At 42.0% G+C, this 24,041-nt stretch overlaps 2 protein-coding genes across 2 annotated transcripts in view; one reads left to right on the forward strand and one right to left on the reverse strand.

The window, feature by feature from the left end:
* Window positions 1-143: 143 nt before the first annotated feature.
* Window positions 144-24,041, reverse strand: part of LOC6524532 (high affinity cGMP-specific 3',5'-cyclic phosphodiesterase 9A) — a 108,646-nt gene continuing 84,748 nt past the window's right edge. Inside the window, exons 6-11 of the mRNA XM_039377873.2 lie at window positions 18,440-18,591; window positions 18,269-18,376; window positions 9,223-9,349; window positions 8,852-9,147; window positions 8,313-8,790; window positions 144-7,669 (exon numbers count right to left, since the gene is read on the reverse strand). Of these exons, the coding sequence (XP_039233807.1) occupies window positions 6,434-7,669; window positions 8,313-8,790; window positions 8,852-9,147; window positions 9,223-9,349; window positions 18,269-18,376; window positions 18,440-18,591 (2,397 nt within the window). The 3' untranslated portion in view covers window positions 144-6,433. The remainder of the gene's footprint in view (window positions 7,670-8,312; window positions 8,791-8,851; window positions 9,148-9,222; window positions 9,350-18,268; window positions 18,377-18,439; window positions 18,592-24,041) is intronic.
* LOC6524533 (neprilysin-1) lies at window positions 12,873-15,061 on the forward strand. Its single transcript, XM_002100354.4, has one exon. The coding sequence runs from the start codon at window positions 12,944-12,946 to the stop codon at window positions 14,957-14,959; it is 2,016 nt and encodes a 671-aa protein (XP_002100390.1). The 5' UTR covers window positions 12,873-12,943; the 3' UTR covers window positions 14,960-15,061.

Here is a 24,041-nt window from a genome sequence, read left to right on the forward strand (position 1 = left end):
TGATAGCATTAAAAAAAGAAAACAGAGTGAATGCCAAAACATCAGCTTTTTATTTAGCAAACTCTGAAGGATTAAATATTTAAAAAATATTCAGCTTCACTTGGTTTTTGGCCCAATAAAAACGTACAGAACATTTTTAATAAGTAGTTTGGAAATGATTTTATTTCAATATATTTCATATTCATTCATTAGTTCATATTTTCTGTTTTATACTTTTACACAAAAATACTTGTGTGTGTGTGATTGTGTCCGTGTGTTTGTGTTTGTCTCGTAGGCTGTGGTTCTTCTATTGGTATTGGTGTGTCCTTGAGTAGTCCTTTTGCATCGCAGTCTGTCTGTCTGTCTGTGTGTTTTGTATTTTGTAGTTTGTATTTTGCATGTGGTTGTCTTTGTATGCCATTAATCTGAGTTGGACATAACTAGGTGTTAAATACAAGTTGAGTTATCTCATTTAAATATTTGTTTACCATTTAAATGCATTTTCGGGAAAGTTTCATTGAATTTCTCGTTTCTTAGCTGATTTATTAGTTGTACACCCATGTTTTGACTGTTCTGCGTGGGATACTCAGCGATATTTGATTTGTTTATTTAAGAGGGAAGGTGCCACGAGCTTTTTACATCTAAATGTTTTTCGGCTTGTATATAGGTGTGTATGTATGTATGTATATATATATATATATATATATTAACTATTACTTCACATAGAATTTGCATAGCGCTTTGTTTTTCTCTGTTTTTCTCATGCTCTTTGGTTGGTTTCTATACTTGTATATGCATATGCACTGTATAACTTGCCTTTTGGATGTTGAGAGGGATATTTTCTGTGGGATATTTCGGGTCTGTGAGGGGGAAGGGGGGGGGGAATTTGTTTAATTTACACACAATGCTTGCTCTTTTGCTGAGATAATATTTCCTGATCCATATTACTTGATCATCGTAAAGAATTCAACTACTTTTGGGTGTTGTGTGTGTGTGTTGCTGTCGCATTTCGTATTTGTGTGCAGAAATATCCTAGAGATATTTAGCTTGCTGATGATCTGTTCTCGGTTGTTACTTACAAATTATAACTATTTTTTATGTATATATTTATGATTCTATTTGGTATGTGTATATATATGTGTATGTATATATCCATTTCTATTCATTGACATAAAATTTGAAAATATACTATATAACTTGTTGATGCCCCTGCAAAAGATAGTTTTTGAGGATCTTTTTTTTTGTTTGGGGGTTTTTTCGCTAATTTGCAAGGGTATCTCTAGTACCTCTGTTTTCTTGTTCTTTTTCTGGTTCTCTTCACTTTTAAAAAGTCCTGCAACATGAGAGGTGAGAAAAAAAAAAACACACACAGTTCCAGTACACTGAAGAGCAAGCGGCCAGGCTTATATGTATATATAATAGATCTTTCCTTAGTTCATATGTGTGTGTGGGCGTTGAAAGAGCATCTAAACTTCGGCCTGCCGAAGAACGCTGTTCAAGGATCTCTCTTACATTCATCTTGATTAAAATTTCGCTTAAAGATCTCGATTCTCTTGTTTTTGTTTTTTGTATATTAAAATTGTAGTCTTTGTATTTTTTGTGTGTGTTTTCTTTGAGTAAAGGCTTTGTCAGTTGTTCAGGAGGGTCACTAGTAATTACACATATATTAGTTGCATTTTTCTTAGTTTTGTAGATGTAACGCGTTTTACCAAGTTTAGATGTGACGGTCAAGGCTTTCAAGGGTTAAGCAGTTGGGTTTTGGGGGTTATTACGGGTTATCTATCTGGTGCAGGGTGTGGTCCATTATCGGTGGTTGGATGCCTTGCCTGGACATTTGGTTATACGACAGACTGAGTCAATGAGTTTAAAGTTTAAATTATTAAGAAATAATTAAGAATTGGTTGACCATCAAGTCAGAAAGCTTTCCGCATTTGAATCAGATGCACACTTGGTCACATCGTCGCTGTGAAGGGTCACACTAAGATTGTAGACAAATTTACTTCTTTTGAAAGGAATTTTCTCATTGACAAAGCTGCGTGTGTGTGCGTGGATTTTAGGGCGTGTGATAGGCTTGTGTTTTAGTGGAAACCGTTTAGGAAGTTTATTTTTTATAGTTTTCTAGTTGTTTGTCGTCTCCGGCTCAAGTTGTAAGTCACGTAGAAAAGTATAAAGTAAGATGCATGCGGTTCCTGTTCCGTTTTCAGTGTTTCTTTTGTTCCATTTCCCACTGTTCCTAGGATCATAGGTCCTCGTCAAATCCGCTCTTCGTTTTTTTAAGCTGATATTGTTGATCTCAATCTAGGTCGGCAAGTCGACAGGTAGTTATGGTTTAGACCTACGAGATTGTTACATACGTTGAACTGCACACTAAGACTTCTGTATTTGTATCTGTATCTGTGTCCGTGTTGGTGTGTCTGCGTGTGTGTTATGTTTGTACACATACTGAATCGTTTTCGTTTTTGCACATACATTTATACACAAATATGTTGCTGCAGGGGTTTCTTTCGGAAATCAAGGGTTTTGTGTAGGGGTTTAGTCAAGTTGGTCCAAATTGCTCATATCCTTGTCTAAATATTTGATTAGGTCCGAACAAGCATTTGTGTTTTTGGAACTCGTTCTATCTATCGCTATCGGATCGCATCCGATGTGTCTCTCCCATATTTAACATTCAACCAACTTTGGGAAGGGGGAAGCATTTAATTGACTGCCAAAAATTACGCTAAATAGTTACGTGATTGCCGAAAAACGTTAGGAATGCCCCTGCAATGCTCATTGGCGATTCAATCAGAGTTTTATATATTATATATGTATGTATGTAAGTAGTGTAGCTGTCAATCGTTGAATGTTTGGCAATCGTACCGATAACAGAATTATGATATCCTAATGTTATACACTCACAGGCAAATCATTTCATATTTTGTTCGCATTATATTTTGTGTACTTTTTGCATTATTTTGACAACATAGAAAACAATTTAATAAAATCTAATTCTTAATTTATTAATTGAGATGATTTCAAAATTGTAGTCGGACTTAAAAGAAATGACTTTTAGGGAAAACATGATCCAAAGTAGTAAACATCTATTATATATTTTGGTTTATATTAATGCGTATTCACCTATTGTCTTTACTTATTGAAATATTTTTTAATGCAATGTAGCAAGTAAGTCAATCGTTAAAAACTGTCAGCCATTTATTTGGGATTCTCTTTTCTTTTTTTTTAAATACTTTGAATTGACTTAAAAGAGTTAATTATCGATATCTGTTGATCCATTGCAAGGACATTAATATTTTCGGCCTGTCAAATTTGTTCATCCATATTGGGTTTTGGCCAACATCTGACTTGCCTTGCCATCTTTTTTGCTCGGGCTCTAAACTAGTTTAGTTATGCTTGAAATGGCTTACGTTTGGGTTTTGGTTTTTGGGTTTAGTTGCCATTTATTTTTTTTTTTTGTTTTATGCATTTGTAAAACACCTAGAGTTCTTTTTTACGACTTTTGTAGTTGTAGTATCTTTAAGATAAATATTTATGTATATATATATATATATTTGTATCTATATGTATAGTTGGTTTTGTTGGAAAGTTCTTTTGTTTGGTTTTTTCATATTTTTTGTTTTTTTTTGTTTTGTCGATTTTGTTTAAATTCAAGTTTTAGTCTTTATGTTTTGTCATTCAAACAAGGGAAGTTGGTGGCATGGACAATATAAAACGCTGTGACCAATTGTGGAAAAGTGAAGTTTTCCGTCGCGGAGCACTCACTCACACAGCTGTAATGCAGCACAGTAGTAGTTGTAGTAGTTGTAGTATCATAAGGCAACAAATCAATTTGATGTGTTAGCTAATTTCGAGTGGTTTGTTTAGGTAGATTCTTACATCTAGGAGTTAGCCGTCAAAGGAATTTTTCTTGTTATCATTTTCCATTTTGCTAGCTTGTTTATCTGAGTGCCATACCATGCGGTCCCTGTTCGGGCGCCATGTGTAGCATAGTATATATGTATAGTGTGTCCTGCTCAGTCTATGCAGGGCCACCAACAGAAAACTGTTTGAAGTGCGGGGACTGGAAGGTACATACACGAATACATTCGATAAACTTATAATTAGGTTGCTAGTCTCAAGTCTAACTACAGAAAACACACAACGAGCGGAAATCCACACGCAGAGAATTACTTAGCTGGGCATTCACTGATGCGTTCTGGTTTACACACATATATGTATATATATATACATATGTATATTCATATTCATATATATATATATATATATAGTTAGTACTTTATTACTTACGCACTACAACAAACGTACACAAAACTTAGAGAGAAAATGACACGTACACATCTAGGTACATACATATATGCTGCAGCTTGCAATTACAATGCACAATTAGTAAAGAGTATTTGCTGCGATTCGCTAGACATCCAAATGTACACCGAATAAATATGCCTCTTAACACCTTCATCGAATTGAACGCTCAATTAGTGCTCACTTAATTACACACATTCAAAAAAAAAATGCAACTCTTTTTATTTGTTTCAGTTAATATAGCTTTATCTGTATCCAAGGACCAGCTTGGTCTCGCCTCTGCATAATACATTCATAATTATTTCATTAATTCTGCTCCTTTTCTATTTATCTCTGCGCTGCCATTTCATAATTGAATTCAAGTTTCATCTTCGCCAATCAGAGGTCGCCCTGCAAAGTATGCAATCATTTTTGCATTGCTCTGCATTCGTGTTGCTGTGTGTGTGTGTGTGTCTGTGTTTTTAACTATGTAACATAATTACATACAGAAATGTACATTGATTAGAATTAACTTGGGTTTTTTTTCAGATTTTCTGCATTTTTCTGGGATATGTGAATGCAGTTGGCCTCAATCGTTTCCATTTATCGAATGCAAATTGATATTTGTGTTTTTTGTGTTGTTTTCTGCAGGCCCACCACCTCCCAAAGGATTCTCATTTTTAGAAACGTTTTTAGCAGCCGGAAAAATCGTGCATAATCGAAAGAATGACAGCTCCCACGGTGCCTTCTAATTGAGTGCTGCCATCAGCGTCATCAGCAACACCAATGCCCCCGCAGCAGCAGCAGCAGCAGCGCTCACTGCAACTGCAACTGCAACAGCAACTGCAACAGCAGCAACATCAACAGCTGCAGCTGCAGAATCCAATCGACTGGCCATGGAAATTGCTCCTGCGGGCATCGCGCTGCATCGACTTTCCTCCCACGTGCAAAAATCGAACCAAACGAACAAAAAAATTGGGCAAAAAGCGTGAGTGAACGGCAACGAGCTGCAAGCAAATGGAATTAGTCGACTGGGACCGAATCAACATTGGATAAAACCGGCGACCATGCCTGTTGCATACATCGATGATGTACCTAAAATACCATGCATTCCAATGGGCGAAATTTGTTTTGCTTAATTAGACGTGAATTTCACATGACAGCGAAACGAAAGGCCCCAAACGTTTTTGGTGGTCTACAAGTTCTGGACTCAACGCATTGTTGATTTTCTGAGAGCTCGGTGGCACGGGAAATTGATGCTGCCATGCAGCTATTTACGAGAAATTCCAGGCATCGCACTCAAATGAGTTAACAAAGTTAGTTATCTTCCATTTCCATTCTCAACATGATGGGAAAGTTGCCTGTGACAATGTTAATGCAAGGTTAATGCATTTACTGATCGATGGCATGTGAGGCATTTCATTCTAAGATCTTTTTTGGAATGCTTTGAATTTTGTTTATGGCATTATTATGAAGCCTGCTTATGTGCTAAATATGCAGCTCGTAGTTGTTTGTGCCCAAACAGCAAATTCGATTAAGAATAATAATAGATGTATATATATATATATTTGTGTGTGTATGCGCATGTACATAAATAAAAATACTTAAAAGGTAACAAGAGAAATTTAAAATAATAATTAATAAAAAAAAAAAAACAAAACAAGAGAGTAAAATCTGTGGAAATCTAATGTAGTTTGCTACGAGTTAAATTTAAAACCTAAGCTACCAGGCGAAGCCAACGAGTGTGAAAGCCAAGGAAATCCCAGCTGCTAAAGTTGAGGGGGGGGCAGAGGGTCAAGCATTTGATTGCATCTTGAATGGGTGATGGGTGTTGGGTGTTGGGTGTTGGGTACTATCCACCCACTTAGACATTTTCTGGTTCCGGTAATTTGCGTTCGCAGCAATGGCAGACGAGGGCGTTCAAACGCTGACCAATCGCCGACCACACGGTCATCGACATGGAGGACACCTCGCAGCTGGACGAGGCGTCCGGCTGCTGCTGCTGCTGCTGCTGCTGATGATGATGATGATGCCGCTGCAGCTGGCGGTGCTCCTCGCGGCCATCATCGTCGTCATCGTCATCCTGCACGTCCTCATCGCCCTCCTCCCGTTGCTCAACGGCCCCGTCATAGCCCTTGCTAATGGCAACCGCATCCACCCTGGTGCTCCCCTGTTGTCAAATCTTTGGGCCCGCCTCCGATGATGAGCCGCTGGCCAGGCCCATTTCCACGCTCAAACTGGGCGGCACTCGTTGGGCAGTGACCTCTAATCCGGTGGTCAGGCCAGCAACGCCGCCGCCGCCCGCACTCTGAAGCGTATTGTTGCTGGGATGGCGACTGCTGTCGTTGGAGGAGTATCTCATCATGCCGGGCACATCCAGGCTGTAGGCGCGATGGCGCTGATGGGCATCATTTCCGGTGGTGGTCATGGTGGTCACAGTACCGCCGCCTGCGGTGCCACCTCTCGCCTCCACTTTAACGGGGGATCCAGTGCTATTGGTAATGGTGGTGCAGCACATGCCCGGTTTTATGGCACCGCCTGCTCCCAATCCGTCCTGATTTTCACCCAAGCCATTGGCATTGTTGTTAGCACGTCCCGAACTGGAATTGGAATTGGAACCGGGACAGGGACTACTGCGTGTGCTGCCGAAGCGCTTGTTGCTCTTATCGAAGCTGAAGCTAAAGTAATCGGAGAATTGGCGTAGTCTCGATTTCCAGGAACTACCACCAGTACCGGCCGATGGTCCCGGCATTCCAGCGCCACCCGATCCACCAGGTATTCCGGCAGCGCCGCGACCACTGCTGCCGCTGCTCCGTGTGCTGCCGTTGCTGGGCAGGATTTGTTCGGTGACCACCAGTGTCGGCGATATGTTACCATTCGATGATGTGGCCAGCTGCGGCATCGATTGCGGTATGACCAGCGGAATCTTCTTGTCCTCCCTGCCATTGCCATCGTCCTCACCCTCCGAGTCCGCCTCGGTGCGGGCCAATAGCTCCTTCAGCTGACAACCGACCGGATGATTGGTGTTCGCATTGGTGTCCTGCGGTATGCCAACAACCACACCGACGGCGCCAGTGGTCTCCGTGCTGCTACGATTGTGGCGGCCGTAGAAAACATTGCTGTCGGAGATCACCTGCGGCAGGCCATCCGACAGGCGGCGATTGTTACCGGCGCTGCTATACTGATCCAAGCTGACCGCCCGATTGTTGCCAAAGTGACAGCGATTGCTGTGATAGCCATGGATGTTGCCGTACGAGTTCCGAATGCGCTGGCCACCGCCGCTGCTGCACAGTTCGCCAATCATCGAGGGGCGCTTCTCGCGTGAGGACTTGCGGGAGGTGGAGTGCGAGGACTTGCTCCGATTGCTGCTGCCCTCGGTGTCCACCTTGAACTTGGACGTCTTCTCGGCCACCTGCAATGGCCGAACATAAATGGGAAATTCTGATTAAATTATACGCGTATGCCGTGCATAATGTAATTGTCTCAAAACAAACTTTCTCGTGTCAGTTTTCAAGTTTGAAAGGTTTTAATGGAATTTCACAGCTTAATAAGATGAGAAAGTTGAGTCTGGTTGTGGAATGAACTGAAAACCAAATGTAATACACTTTACATAAGTTTTCTCTTTACTTTCAATGATTTTGAATAGAAGCATTTTTACACACATTAAAGCCTACAAAAATATATTGAGCAAAATAATAAAATGAACTACTTTCATTAAGGGGATATATATTTTTTTTTTTGTATTGGCATGAACACTAAGAACACAAACTGCATATAGTTGGGCAAAAAAATGTAAATTGAATACCATTTGGATTTCGTTAAAATATTCACTTCGGGTTTACAGACATTTTTTAGTGTTCCTACGCAGGAATTGAAGTTGGCCAGTCGAAAAGATATTAAAATATTTTATATGATTTCGTTAGGTGGATAATTAATATATATATTAAATAAATAATATTTTCAAAATATTTTTGTAAATATTCGTAAATATGTTCATTAATGTTTAGTATGGTTTAGCACTATGTGCAGGTGCAACAGTTCTGGCTTCCACTTACATCAACTTCGGTGGCCGTTTCCGAGTCACCGCTCTCGCTGCCCTCCGGCAGATCGTGCAGCTCCGCCGCCATTCCTCCGGGCTCATCCACGGACGTCCTCGAGGCGGACTTTTGCGATGGAATGCTGCGTCGCGACTTCACACTGATCCCGGATCCGGAGCGCGGCATTTGCGGCGATACGCTGCCAGCGGCATTGCTGCCACCGCCACCGCCACCGCCTCCGCCAGATCCCGATCCAGTGCCACCACCTCCGGCACCTCCTCCTCCACCACCACCACCACCACCACCTCCTCCAGCGGCGCCGGAGCCCTGCGAATTGCCCAGTCCCTTGTCCAAGCTGAGCTTATCGCTGGCGCCGCCCGGAGTGCTGACCATCGCCGCATTGGAATCGATGGTGCCGCTGTTGCTGTCGGAGGTCGCGGACGTATTGCTGTCCGCCACCGATTTGCGTGCTTTTGTCTGCGCATCGTTGAGGCGCCTAAAAGAAAATAACTCAGATTATATAGAATATGTGGTATAAGTGCAAGTGATGCAAGTACCTGTAGTACTCGAGGGCAATGCGCACGGGTATGATGATGAGCTCGGTGAGCTCCGGCACTAGTTCGCCCAGTGCCTCAAAGAGTGGCAGGAGAACGAGTCCGATGAAGCGGACCTGTGAGCCCGGCTTGCTGACCTTGTCCGGATCCATGAACGGCGTCACCGGCAATCCCTCCGACTTCTCGGCGGCACTCTGGGCAAAGAACTCCTGGAGCAGGCGATCCAGCCAGGGCTCGGCCACGTCCATGGGTCGCGCCTCGTTCGATATGTCCGCCACCTTGATCAGGATCATGCAGAGCTGCGCCAGGAGATATCCCCAAAAGTGTAAGTAATCCGGGTGGTTAGTGTGGGTGTGGGTGTGAATGTGACTTACCAGATTGATGTGGGCACGGTTGCTATAGTCGAAGATGGGCGTTATCTCCATAAACTGCGTGAGGATTTCATTGTGACGCGCCATGTCCGTGGCCAAAATGCACCGGATGATGCCCTCGCGAATGTTACTAAAGAAATAAAAACGAAAATAACAGTAGTTAGTATAGTATTATTAGTATTATTTGAGCAAAAACCACCTTTTCAATGAGAAATAAGTGAGTGAGTGAGTGTTCAGTGAATGACAACAGCTCACTTTTGTATGAGTGCAATCTTAATTTGTAGCATTGCTCTTCTTCGGAATCAAGTTGCAACAATTTGAAAAGTTTGGCCCTTTTGTTTTGGCTGAAAATTGGTTTGCCCGCCGGCGGTCTGCAACTTCAACTTAAAGTGGAGTCGAGATTGCGTTTGGCTTTCCATTTGGCTTTTGCTCTAGTGTGGCTCTAGTGTGGCTGTAGTGTGTGTACCGGAAAGTGTTTACGAGAAAACAAGGCCAATGAAGTGCTTTTTTCCCGGAAAAAGCCAAAAAAAAAAGAAAAAAAAAAGGAAAAAACATATAAACTGAAATACAAAAATACAGAGAAGAGCGAACAGGCCGAGGAGAGACTGACAAATGCAGCGCGCGTTAAATATCAAATTGCATTTCGTTCTATTTGAAATTGAGGCAGCCAAGACAAGAGTGTCGGGTGCAGCTAAAGAAAGAGAAAAAGGAAAAGCGAGTGGAACAGCGTGCTGGGAAATTGAATTTTTCGCGTCAAGCTGCATTGGCTGCATTGGCTGCACGTCAACTCCAAACTCCTGGTGGCAAGTTCAGCGCAACTGCAACTGCCGCATTTAAACTGCAAATAGAGCAACGCATTTCACCCGCCGTCTGTCACGACTTTATATAAACTTATATATTTATATCTACTTTTATTATTTTCACATCGAAGGCAGCAACATCAGTTGGATTAACGCAACATTTTGCAGTGGGAATTACTACGTTGAACGGAAAATTGCATCTCCATCAATGACTAAACGATTTCTGACAGTTTGATGGGCTTCAGGTGATGGCAACAGCCTTTACCCATTTAAACTGGCAATGGAATGGATAACCTTTACGACTAATAACATGGTAAGCAATGTTGTCATTAATTCAGTGCGACCATGAACTATTCATGCTGCACAAGCACAAGCACAAGCACAAGCACAAGCTTGTTTCAAGCATTCAACCGACATTATTCACTTTGCCACTTAATTGGTTCAAAAACAATCAAAATGGAGGCATCTCCGGTATGCAATGCACCTTGTAATGCCTGTCACTTAATTAATAAACTTACGCATGAGTTTGTGCCACTCAAATCGGGATTTAATTAATAACAATGCCAAAATACTCGCAATTTCGTAACGAAACGAAACGGATTTGGTGTTGGAGTTGCAAACAGAAATTGATAACAGTCGGATGTGCTTCAATTAGAGAGGCAAGTGCAGTGATTATCCATTGCCGGCATTATCCTGCCAAAGGAGCAGCAGGCAACTCCTTTTGTTCTCCGCGTTGATGATGATGAATTGTGCCAAACAGAAAATGGAAAATGGGGAATGGAAATGGGCGAGCGGACTGCCAGATGAGCAAAGTTTTGCGCCGACGAAAACCGGCAACTATTATGCGCTAATTATGACTAAATAATTGCATGAAATGCGCCTAGCGCCAACCAAAAACTCAACTCGAAACTAATTTGCAAAGCGTCGAGTGCCGAATCTGCCGCCAGCAGATCCTTTTTCTTCTCAACGCTACACTGCGAAAAAATCTAAGCATTGCATTACAACATTAATAGGTATTTAATGCAAATCAGTACTTAATTGCAATGAATGCTGTCAACAAGAAATTAGTAACTCATGCAGAGGAATTTTTGTTTTGTACTTTCAACATTCACAACTATTTGAAAATACCAACTTTAATTTAATTTAATTTTTTTTGCAGTGTTGCTTCTACTTTTTGCCCTCGCCGCTTGCGTTTTCTTGGATGATTTATTTTCGGCTCAAGTGAAGCAGCTGTTTTCAAGTATACCGCCCCGCCCCCACAATTCGTACGCCCACATTCAAGCTTCGCACATCCTTCATCAGTTTGTTTGTGGAATTTTAATTGAACTTTTATTCCTCGATTTTGTGGCACATAAGCGGCGTGGTGCGGTCAGAAGTTGATCCCCAAGCAAACACTGCTGCTTCTGCCGATAGTTTACTTACTAAACAGCAAATCGGAAAATCCCAATTAGGCGAACAGAGCAGAACATTGCGGTGCGGATTAAATGCAAAAAAAAAGAAAACGATTTTCCACTCAGCCCCTTTTGCAATTTCCAAATGCATTTTCTAGCCAAATTGCATTGGGGTTTTGGGACCAACTACGAAACTGAGCCCTCTATCTCGATGAGTTTTGCAAGAAAGTTAAAGTAGATACTCCACAGGTGTACTAGCTTAGATTGAATTTAAAATGATGAATTCACTTTTTTGTTGAGTGTTTATAGCTGTTGATAAGTTGATACCGATTTACGTGAGATACAAGTAATCTTTTCTTATTATTAAACATTACCAGAAACTTTGCTTCAGTTTGATTCGATTTTTAGCTCTACCTGTGACATAAATCGACATTTATTCAATCTCTTGAATTTCACACAGCTACACAGCGCACAGTAATCGATCGAAGAGCTAATCCCTCCTACTTTCCTTTTCTTTTTGCAGCGCTTTTCCCTTTCATTCATTTCCGTGCAATTGTATCTGCTTCTCAGGCAGCGTAAACTTGACTCTCAACATTATTAAAATCCCAATCGCAGCGGGCTTTGTTCGCAATCGAAACAAAAACTCACAGGAAGAGGACACTACACTACACTGCACAGAAATCAAAACTATCACGCTTCAATCTAGAAATCTAGAAACCTAAATGAAAAATAATATGTCTATAATTTACACAATTTGTTAAACATTTGCTCTACACTTTTTGCACATTCCTACTATTGGATTAATCAAATAAATGTATTGCAGTTTCATTTATTATGCCCTTTTTTTTCCCAGTGTACACGTGCTTGTTTGTGGGGGAAGGGCAAATGATTGAAGGTGGCCGGCTAATTTGGTTTTGCATGGCAAAGTGCCTGAAATCAAGAGACATCGAGAGAGAGGAGCAGGAGGGAGGTGAGGAGCTGAGGAGCTGAGGAGGTAGGTGGCGATGGAAGATGATTAATTGATTACGCGTGTGCTCCGATTAAACGGTAAATGCTGAGGACCAGTGACTTTCGAGAAGCGGCAGCAAATTTGGTTGGCATTATCTACGGTTTCATCTCAATGTTTTGGCCTTGTGACTATAGCTGATTTACTACAACACACGTTTCACACGATTTCATTGAGTGGAACTGTAAGTTGACATTGGATTGGGAATATAGAAGCATTTATAATCGAAACAAAATGAATCTTATATAGTATATAATTATCATTGGAATTTTGTGGCATATATTTTCCTGCGAACTCTGATTGGGGCAAAACCAGTGGAACACCCCTCGTTTGCCGTTGACATCGGCGGACTCACGTTGAATGTCAGGCGCGGTTATCGGCGGCTTATCAGCACACCGGACTTGGGCTGCGGATTCGGATTCGGATTCGGATTCGGATTAGAACTTGGACTCGCGGGAGAGGAAGTGTCAGTAAACAAACGTCGCTGTAAGTGGAAGTGAGCTGCTGCTGCTGCTGCTGCTGTTGCAATGATGGCACCATTTTCGATCACCTGGCTGGGAGTGGAAATGATCCTGGTCTTAGTGCTGCTGCAACTGGTGGCATCCCAGGATTGCCAGCTGCAATTGGAGAACGACATGGACGCGGAGGAGAAGCCGTGCGTGAATTTTCATCAGCATGCCTGCGGAAATTGGTATGCGAGCACTTCGCAGCGCACTCTCGGTGCCCATGACATGCGATCCAAGTGGGTGGCAAATCTAAAGCTTCAACTCATCCGATCTCTAGAGGACTCCTCACCCACCAACTCTACTAGCAACTCCTCGACCAACCAACTGGCCACGTTCTACAGAAGCTGCTTGTCGAGTGGCCAGTCGATAAGAAGCTACACCGATGCACTGGCCCAAAGTGGTGCCAACTTCCCGCTGCTGACCAACAATAGCGACACCTTCGATTGGGTGCTGGCCAATGCCGGGCTGCGAACGTATGGAGCACAGGGCTTTTGGAGACTCCTGGTGCAGGACAACTGGCAGTCGGCGGATCAGCGGATCTTCTACATGCTGCCACCCAAGTTCGAGCTACTGGGCCGCGATGATGAACTGAATGAGTTCCTGTATCAGCGTTATCTGAAGATTTTGCTACTGGAATTGGGCCTGCGAGTGCGTAGAGCTGCGCTGCTGGCCGAGAAATTGGTTGAGTTCGAGAAGAGTCTGCAGAAGCTATTGCCCAACGATGTGGAACAGACGTTGGTGTTGCGCAAACCCGAGAGCCTCCAGGATTTGGAGCAGCAGCTGCCCGGCTTGCAGTTGAAGCGATACTTTGAGACGATTCTGCAGGGCATCGATTGGGATTCAACGAGCCTGCTGCTGGTGGCGGATGTGGAGTATCTGCAGGGACTGCAGAGATTACTGGCGGAGCATACGTTGGATCCCACGATCATGTCCACGTGGCTGCTCCTGCAGTTGCCCGCATATTTTGAATTGCGATTGCACGACGACGATAAGTTGAGCAGCCAGCGGGAACATTGCCTGGAACAGTTGAGGAAACTAATGCCCGGACAACTGGGACGACTGCAAATGCAATTGGTACTGGGTGAATCGTATCAGGATGTGTATGACACGGCCATACAGCAGATAGCCGTGCTATTTCGAGATCTGAAACAGCAATTTGAGTTGGTGCTGAATGAAACGGAGGTCTTTCACGACGATTTGGTCACCCGCAACTTGGCTCGTGATAAACTGAGGGCCATGCGTTTGCTGACGCCTCGTCTGCAGGATCCCAATACCAATACCAATCCCAATCCCAATACCAATCCCAATCCCAATTCCAATCCCAATCTCAATGGTGCTGCTGGCACGCCCCTGCTGGGCGGCAATTGTGATGAGAACCTATTGCAGTTGTCACTTAGCCAAGCCAAATTGGAATTTCGGCAGGTATTCGGTGAGCCAGTGACATCGGCGCCAGCGGATCCGCTGTCCGTGAATGCCTACTATCGCCTCAAGTTGAATCGCATTGAGTTGCCGCTCGGCCTGATGGCCACGCCCCTCATCCAGCAGCAGCAGTGCTCCTCGCAGGCGGACACGATGGCCAAACTATCCGCCGGATTGGGCTACATCCTGGCCCACGAAATGGTTCACGCCTTCGACTACGATGGCCTTAATTACGATGCCATCGGCCAGTTGGCCAATGGCCAGTGGCCGGCCAGGGCGATTATACGTTTTAGCCTGAGAGCTGGCTGCTATTTGGGCGTACGGTACAGTAATGCCACGCTAACCGTCAACGAGAACATCGCCGATACGGAGGGTCTTCGCTTGGCCCTCGACACATATCGCCGTCGCAGTGGCGACGCTGCAAATTTGCGCACCTTCTTCGTGGCCTTTGCCCAAAATTGGTGTGGCACGGTGGCCAGTACGACGGGCTTGAGTCGACATGCCGGACACGCGGAGCGGGTTAATAATGTCCTCGGCAACATGCCGGAGTTCGGGGACACCTTTCAGTGCCAGGCCAGCAGCCGGATGAATCCCATCGACAAGTGCCGCATTTGGTGAATGTCTTATGTCTACTGGCTCTTATGTTAAAACTGATGTTATAATGTTATAAACTAATCGACACAGAAATAAATTAGACTGTAGCCTGAAATTAACGAGAAATAATGGCTACTTATCTTCATTTTTATACAACTATATAAATATATATATTTGTGATCTATGGCTATCATGTAGCAATCATGTACGCATGTAAAAACGACCCTTTAAATGATGTCTTTGATATGAAACCATGTTTTTGTAATCAATAGAAGTGCAATGTTTTCAACGTAAAGCCGCTGGTCAATGTAAATTTAATTATTTCCGTTGTTATTTGTCTGATATTGCACTTCAGGTGTTTTTTTTTTTATTGTGCAATTGCCATCATCGACTTTTCAGCCACCTTTTTACATGTACACACAAGTGTAGCTATTTTTTTTTCATTTTTATTTTTTTTTTGTGAAATTGAAGTTTGGCCACAAACCAATGAAATGCAACCACGCGTAGTTGAGTTTGTTTTTTGCACACTGCCACGCCTGCCACACCTGCAACGCCCACACATACACATACACCACAGCAGCAGCAGATAAATAAAAAATCAGCCCCACAATATGCAACAAAAAATAAACCGAAATACGAAGAATTTGGCAGGTGGTCAAATATTTGCCATTATTGCTTTGATATAAAATCGGTTTATGAATGTAAATACAATTTACCTCTGCCGTTTAATTAGCTTATTACAGTGATGCAATTAAGCAGTGATTAATGCAGTTGTTAAATCAAATTACCTTCATTAAAATATGTATATGTATATCATGTATGCTGGATCGCAAGTTTGCCTAATGATTTATTCGCAATCCGTTTTTCATTACTTAGCTGTATGCAGCTTCAAGCAAATGTGTTAATTAAATTGTAGATATCCAATTCATTAATCCTAGCAAATGTGCTGTGAAAAAACTATGTAAGTAACTAATAAGTAGTTATTATTAACTAAATAATAGTTGTTTTGTATTTCCCTAATAGGAGAGCAGAATGCCTTGCTGAATGGCATTTTGGAAACTGCAGATACTCGTTACACGAATTGCAGCATTCGAATTGGGGTTAATTCTCAGCGGTCTGACTTGTTATTGCTGAGGCAAATGGAATAATAATATTTACTTATTTGGTTGGATATTCCAGGAACAATGGCCAAATTTATGCACATGCCCAAGCAATTCTCTGGTAATAATCATGCTTACTAATCGCAACGACAACTGTCTACGGATGCTTGCTTGGCAAAGGCCACACATCGATTCCCCAACCGCTTTTCACCCGCTTTTCACTCGCTTTTCACCACCACCCACGCATTTTCCGCCCGCTTTAACCGCCCCACTCGTCTGATGATGGCTGGCATATTGTGTGCATTTGCCAACAAGTTTCACCATCAAAAACTCCCAAAAGTATCCAATAGTTTATGCACACAAACTTGCCAGAGAAAATGTGGGAAAATGTAGGAAAATGTGGAAAAGTGGGTGGATAATGTGTGTTAGAGGGCGGCAGGCGATTATGTTGTCAAGGGCGCGGCTTTCCCTTGATTGCGTTTCTTGTTCATGATGACTACTGTGATTGGTGATGATGATGAAGTTTGATGCCAGCCAGCCTCCCGTTATTCATTTCATTCATTTCGCAATACCAACAATATCCACTATCCCGCATTTTCTCGCGATTTTCCACACTTTCCATGCACATCTTCTTCGCCCATGCAAGTCAAAGTCGTGGAAAAGCATTTCGCCAGCTAATCCACTTAATTAGTGTTTGTGGAATATTTTCCAATATAAAATGCATGCAATGAATGCGGAGTAAAGAAAAAATTACGCAGAATAAATGAAATTGCAAGAAAAGCGGTGGAGTGGATGGCAGGAAAATGCGAGGAAAGTTGGGGAAAGTGGGAAAAGTGGGAAAAGTGGGGAAAGTGGGGAAAGTGGGATGGCAAGTGAGTTTAGAATGCGAAAAGCTAGTTGCGGGGGGTCAGTTTAACAGTTAAGCGCGGAAAATGCTTCGCTAAGCCATCAAATAGCTTTATTATATAAACGTATAATCTGCGGAAAGCAAACATTGCGCTCTTCCTCGCCATTTTCATTAGCTAATCGAAACTGGTTAAGTAGTACGGGTATTTTTTCAAGAAGTGATTGGATAAGCGTTAATAAGGCGAGAGGAAAGTCTTTGAACTTTTAGAAACAGTATGCTAATAAGTACAATATAACATTTATAACTAACTATTTCGTTTGAATTGTTAAATGTATAAAGGTACTTTCGAGGTTGTTGCAAGCTGCTCTTAACTGTAGTGTTACGCACACATCATAAATTTCAACTGACAATTTAAGCAAACGAAACGGTGAGAGATTTATATTAATTACTCGATAAATCGATTGCCCAATGGCAATTGTGCGTTCGATGGATTTCAATTGCACTCGATTGGCGATGGGCGCTTTCTCTCGAATTAAGTTAAGTTATAAGCGAGCTGAACACTGGGATTATGTCGTGTGCGGGCCAATTACAGCTTAATCTTCATTCGATTCCCAGCCAGGCTGCATATTGTAAGCGGAAAACCGTGGGAAATCCAGCAAAAACCCAGGAAAACCCGGGAAACCAGGGAAAACCAATGAAAAAAACAACAATAGCTGCATGAACATTCCGTAGAAAACTACGCTTTTCTTCTTCTGTTGCAACTTTTTTACTTTACGCGATACTTATTTTTAAAACCCAACGAATGCACATCCATGGGGTATATAGATTTTTCAAAGTTAAAAAGTTTATAATTCTATGATTAGAATTATGAAAAATAACTCAAAATGTGCGCTGCCTAACAAATTCCTATTTAAAACTAAAAATTCCCTTGTTTTTGGTTTCCCTGAATGCTTGCATACTATATAGTAAGGGGTATCATACGTTCATCACCTTTGGCTGGCGCCACAGAATTGCTCAGTTTTTCGCTCTTTAAATATTAAATCAATGGATTTCGCAGTCGTGCCTTGGCATGGATTTCAGATTGGGTCAGGACAATGGGTGGGCGGTGGGCGATGGAGGTCAAGTGGGGTGGCGTTCGCCGTGGGTGTTGGGAAACTGGAGATGGGCGTTGTGGCGTTGGATGCAGTGCAGCTGGGTAGCTGGGTAGCTGGGTAGCTGGTAGTTGGAAGCTGGTAGCTGTTAATTACCACGGCAATGGGGCGAGCGTTTAATGCAATGTCATTCGGTACGTGCCGCGCATAAAGTGGATGCTTGGCAATTAATTGACCCAAAGCCACCGAACCGAATCCCCGGGCAAATAGGACCTTAAATCGAGCTCAAACTCACTTGAAGGTGTCGCGGCTGAAGTTCTTGAATATATTGCATTCGGGATGCTCCAGCAGGCGGAACGCTATCGAACAATGGTGGTTCTCCAGCGGTGAGATGTCATTGTATCTGCAAATAAAGATATTCATGTAGTTATATATATATTCACAAATCCGCAATGGATTTACTCACCTGAGAGCCAGCTCGGTGCGGGCATTGATCTGGTAGATATTATTGTAGCCAGGATGGTCGAGGTCGTGGCAGATGCAGGACACCAAAAGGATCAGACACTCTAGATCGCCCAGGCGACTCAGCAAATTCGCCTGGCGCGTTATGGCATACATCTGAAAAAAACACAATCGAATGCATTTCATTTAATTATAATGGTATATAATATATATAATTGATTTAAAGAAAATGTTATGATTTATATTCTATACACTCTTGTATCTTTAATCTATACATTTACATACATTTTGTTTCATGGAGTAAGAAGTGAACGTAGAGCTATTTCATTGTTTTACAACCCAAACTAAAAAGTTTCTATACTTAATAGCTTCATTATTCGCTCGCCCGGCTAATTATACAGCATTCTGTTTTCCCCCATTGAATTTGTAAGCAAAACCCAGTTGGGTATCCTTTGGAAGGATGCAACGCATCATCTGGCCCTCGAGCATCATCGATCTAGCCATTTATCTTGATGCGGCCAATTAGTCCTGGCAATTTAACATTTAAACTTATCCGCTCGAGGTTAGACAGGTAAGGTAAGGCAAAGCGACTGGCTTAAAGCTGCCTGGCATTTAACCATTTTTCCACCTATTTAATCCGATCCACCGTCTATAACCTTTATCGTTTGCTCCTGTCGCACCTCGAACCTCATGCTCCCCCTCTGCTCCCCCGTTCCCCAGGCTTCCTGCCTTGTGCCAACTTAATTTGTCTGCAGCGAAACCCTTGCAATTACCAGTAGAAGGACCTGCCCCAACCCAAACTCTCTTGCCACACTTAACCCCTTTTTTTTGATACCCTGTATGCTTGGCAAGTGGAAGGGCGTTTGGTGTTTGCGCAAGATTATTGAAAAAGCCATACTCAAACCCGATATTCTCACGGAAGTTTAAAATACCAACTACTGAAAGGGATGCAACAAGTAAGACACCGATTCATTTAGACTTTTAGAGATTACAGATTGTAGTACTTATTTTGGTGGTCCTTGGACTCTAAATGTAGTATAATATCCAGTACTTCCCTTCTGATTGATTGGGTAACTTCTAGTCCCAACCGTGGTGCATTCTCGAGCTCTCTGTCCTTTCGGAGCTGCAAATGAAGATGACTGGGCGACGGAGACCCTCGAGGAATTTCAACAGCGTTCAATTGAAGCTCTTCGAAATGCGAAAGCAGCGCAAACTTTACTCAGCTCTTTGCACTAAACTTGCAAGGCGAAGGAGGGGGGGATGGAAAGGGAGGGGGGTGTGTGTGCCGCATCCAGAGATGGGGTTGGGTGGCCCCAAAGAGGTGAGACTTTGGGGTCTCTGGACGTGAAAGTTGTTGCACAACTTTCGCCGCCATTGCGTTTACTTTGGCATTAAGTGCGAGTGAAAGGGGCCGGGGATCGAAATTGTGAAAGAGCGAGGGCTATGCGATATGCATATATATCTATACATATATATATAGACTATATATATATATAGAGGGATATGGTGTGAAAACAAAATCGCTCTGGGAGACAAAGCGTGGGCGCAGGGGTGTGGGGTGTGGTGATGCTATAAATTTATGCAAATGCAAATGCTGTTTGCGTTTCGAATTTCGCAAGTTTATCTAAATTCATTGTCAACAAACAGACGCAGACAACTAACAACCCACTCAAACCACCCAACCAGCCAACCACCCAACCACCCAGCACCCACACTATGCCAACTCTCAAGGGTGGTGCATTTTCTGCTTGTTGGCAAACTTTTCAGCGGATAGTGGCAAAAATACACCAAGGAAATCAACTGCAGCGTCAGATGAAAAGTGCAGCCAATGGAAATTAGTCAAAGTGTGTGTCGGTCACGCCCCCTTTGCGGGGCAGCAGCGGCTAAATTCTCGGCGGGAAAATAGGGGAAAAAAAGGAAACGAAAATGAAAACAACAAATAGAGAAAAAAAACAAGGAGTACAAGCCACCAGTCGGTTTTCGGCGGCTTCGGTTCAATAATTTAAATTTACGCTCTTGCCGCTGCCTTAATGCTCAGCAGTTTTTGTTCGCCTGTTTGTAGTTGGGGCGAAAGCCGCTTAACGGCTTGACTGTCATGTCCTGCAAACGGCTTTTAGGTCCTCACACGCACACACACACACGCACACACACATAGCAGCACACATACATATGCCCTCTAACAAGCACTGACAGCTGCGGCAAGTAGCATTAATAGAGTGCAGTGCAAAAATCAACAATCACGCCGAAGAAACCCATCGAATGTATGACATTCAATTGCAATGAAAAGTATTAAATGAAAATCAAGATTGCGGTATTTCATTTCAATATCATATTTAGACATTCAGATGACGCCACTCGATATTAAAGAACTTCTATTGGTTTTACTATTAGTTTGTTGCTATTTTTGCAACCGCAACTGTGCTGATGGCCCAAAACCCGCCTATGCAAATGGCCGTCCCCATTGAATTGTAAAATACGCAACAGCGCATATGGATCGTTGGAAAGCTATAAAAATGAATAGGGGATAGGGTGTTTCGTACACCAAAAAAGGGGAAAAAGTGCTGGCCGGAGTTCGAAATTCAAACCATTCTGCCATCGATTCATATGCCATATTTAACAAGGAATTTTTGCCAAAGCTGAATATGCCAAAAGCTTTTTTTTTGTGCCTCGTTGCCACAAACATACGATTATTTACAATTATTAGTCGCAGCTTTTCGATTTAAAGTCAAATAACTAAAACTCTCTCTTTTTCAAAACCAATAAAGGTTTATGATTTTAATAGGATTTTGATGACCACTGAAGAATTGATTCACTTTGCTGGTTTTATTTGCAAAATAAACCAAGCCGATTTCGTCACAAAAAAAAAATGTGAACATATTTAGAAATCGAAAATAAAATAAGCTGGATAAAAAATGCACACAAAAAGTGAATTACTTTTGGAAGATTAATAAATTAAAGAAAAATGTGAACACATTTAGAAATCGAAAATAAAATAAACTGGATAAAAAATAAACACAAAGAGTGAATTACTTTTGGACGATTAAAAATTAAAGAAAAATGTGAACACATTTAGAAATCGAAAATAAAATAAGCTGGATAAAAAAATAAACACAAAGAGTGAATTACTTTTGAAAGATTAATAAATTAAAGAAAAATGTGCACATATTTAGAAATCGAAAATAAAATAAACTGGATAAAAAAATAAACACAAAGAGTGAATTACTTTTGTACGATTAAAAAATAGAGAAAAATGTGAACATATTTAGAAATCAAAAATAAAAAAAGAACGAATAAAAAGATGTACACAAAAAGTGAATAACTTTTGGAAGGTTAATGCAGCCACAAAACCATGTGCAGTGGATGTTTAAATCCCCATCAATTGGGTAGTTTTTTCGTGGCCTAAAGTGACTGCGGCTGCAAGTCCTCTGCACGTGTCCTTCGGTCAGTGCAAAGTGCAATACCGTTACGCGGCCAGGACAATCATAAAAATAGTGCACACAGGTGGGGCGCAGGTGGGAACGGCAATGAGTTGGCCACCGATGATGACGAGCACGATGACAATGGGCGCTCCCCCATGTTTGTGTTTGCGTGGCCATGGTTTCTTTTTTTTTGTCGTCTTCTTGTATTTTTTTTCCTTTTTTTTTTTTTGCTTTTTTTTTTAGCATTCTGGTGTTTTTGTTTTTGTTTTTGTCTGGCACATAATGCGGTTTATGGCAAACATATTTAACAGCAACAACGGCAGAGAAATAATAATGCGATTGTCATAGTTGCGCTTGTGGCAGCAATTTTGCAATGGGGCAACCGTGCGTATACTTGATGCCTCGACTATCTGACTTTCTGTCGTCCTATTGTCCTCCTTTGCCCCCCACACCCCCCACACACACCTCACTCACCTCAGTCGCTCCCTTATTGTTGACTTCAGCTTGCAGTCTACCGCTGTTGCCACGCCCACCCCCTTCTTACCCGCCCTTTACCTGTTAGCCTTTGTTGCCTGGAAAAATAATTTATTAAAGTTTTCGTTTCGCTTTTCTTGTTGTTTTTTTTCCTTCCTTGTTGTGTGTGTGTGTGTGTGTCTTTGTCTTAGTTCCTTCAGAAGTTACTGCTACAGTGAAGATCGACTAAGTGCAGCGCTTTATGGCAAAGTTTGCCATTGAAATAAGCTCGGAGTGACAATGCATTTGAATTTATTTCAGCTGCTATTTCACACAAGAAGTGAAATGAGACTTTAAAAGAATGCAAATAGAGCTGCATTTTAAGGTGATAGAGTAGTAAAAATGGCATATTCTCTACTTGCAGATTAAAAACTTAATTCAAATTGGAAAAAGCAGAATTGAAACTATTATGCTGTTATATTACACCAGTCATGTTGGCAGTTTTGTAGCTTGTGGGTTATGCCCAAGTATAATGCATAATAGGGTATGCATTTTGGGGCAAGTAAAATGAAAGGAGCGCGCTGCAAAAGATGCAACAACACCCGGCAACTTTCATTTGCCAAAAATGTAGGTTACGAAAAATATGTTCCGCTGGCACTTGAGCAGCAGCCAAGTGGGTCGCTGTTCTAAGTGCTCAGTTGGGAAGGAGGGTTCTTTCTTTCTTTTTTTTTCTCTGAACATGGGTGGTTTTTTTTTTTTTTGACAATACTGGGTGAGTGACCAGTCACTCGGTCTTGCCTTTGCCACTCGCCTCCGCTCACTTCTCACTTCTCACTTTGCAACACACGGGCTTTCCATTTAAAAGAGAAACAAATTCTTCGTATCTTGGACGAATCTTGGCAGCTAAAAATAGGTCCTGCTCTAAGCCACATTTCGCACTCACAGGCATTCACACGTATGTATGTATGTCCTGTCTTTGTGTGTGTGTGTGTGTGTGTGAGCGTTTTGGGTGAATTGCCCTTTGGCGCTTTGGTTTATTTTTGCATTGCATACCACTGGGCGCCGCTCATTGTTGGCACCCACACAATGACAAAGCGACACGCACACAGACACCGTTTACAGTCAGCGAGATTCAGATATAGAATATAGCCATACTTATGTGCGCCTTATAAAAATTCCCACATTATATCGATTGCAAGTTTTGTCTGTCCGTTCACACACATCTATATACACATGTACATACATACATACACATTTTACATGCATTTATTAGTGTTCGGTGTGGAAAATATCTGCATCAATTATTTCCTTATTTGTTAATGAGTTGTTGGAAAATAAAGGCAAAAGGTAGACGAAGTGGATAAGGTTTTGAGTTTTTCTTGGCCACAAAACTGCGAAATGCTCTTATTGTTCCAAATAATTGGATTGTTGGATTATTATGCAAGATAAAGACCATGCTATCTGCGCCCTACTTCTGCATTTTAAAGTCATATCGAGAAGGACGAGAAATCAAAATCACGGTGAGGAATAACTACTCTTCCGTATATATACGCTCGAGTATTTTATTAATAATTTGCGACACGGGTTAGTGGGGGCTTGTGTAATATTATATATATTAGATCACAACGTGTATTGCCCAAGGAAAGGCCATTAGGGGAAAACTACAGCGCATATCCGATTTCACTTCAAGGAATTTGTGCTTGCTTGCAAAAATATTCCATATATATACAAATA

The sequence above is a fragment of the Drosophila yakuba genome, chromosome X (genome assembly GCF_016746365.2).
Source record: "Drosophila yakuba strain Tai18E2 chromosome X, Prin_Dyak_Tai18E2_2.1, whole genome shotgun sequence".
Classification (NCBI taxonomy): Eukaryota; Metazoa; Arthropoda; class Insecta; order Diptera; family Drosophilidae; genus Drosophila; species Drosophila yakuba.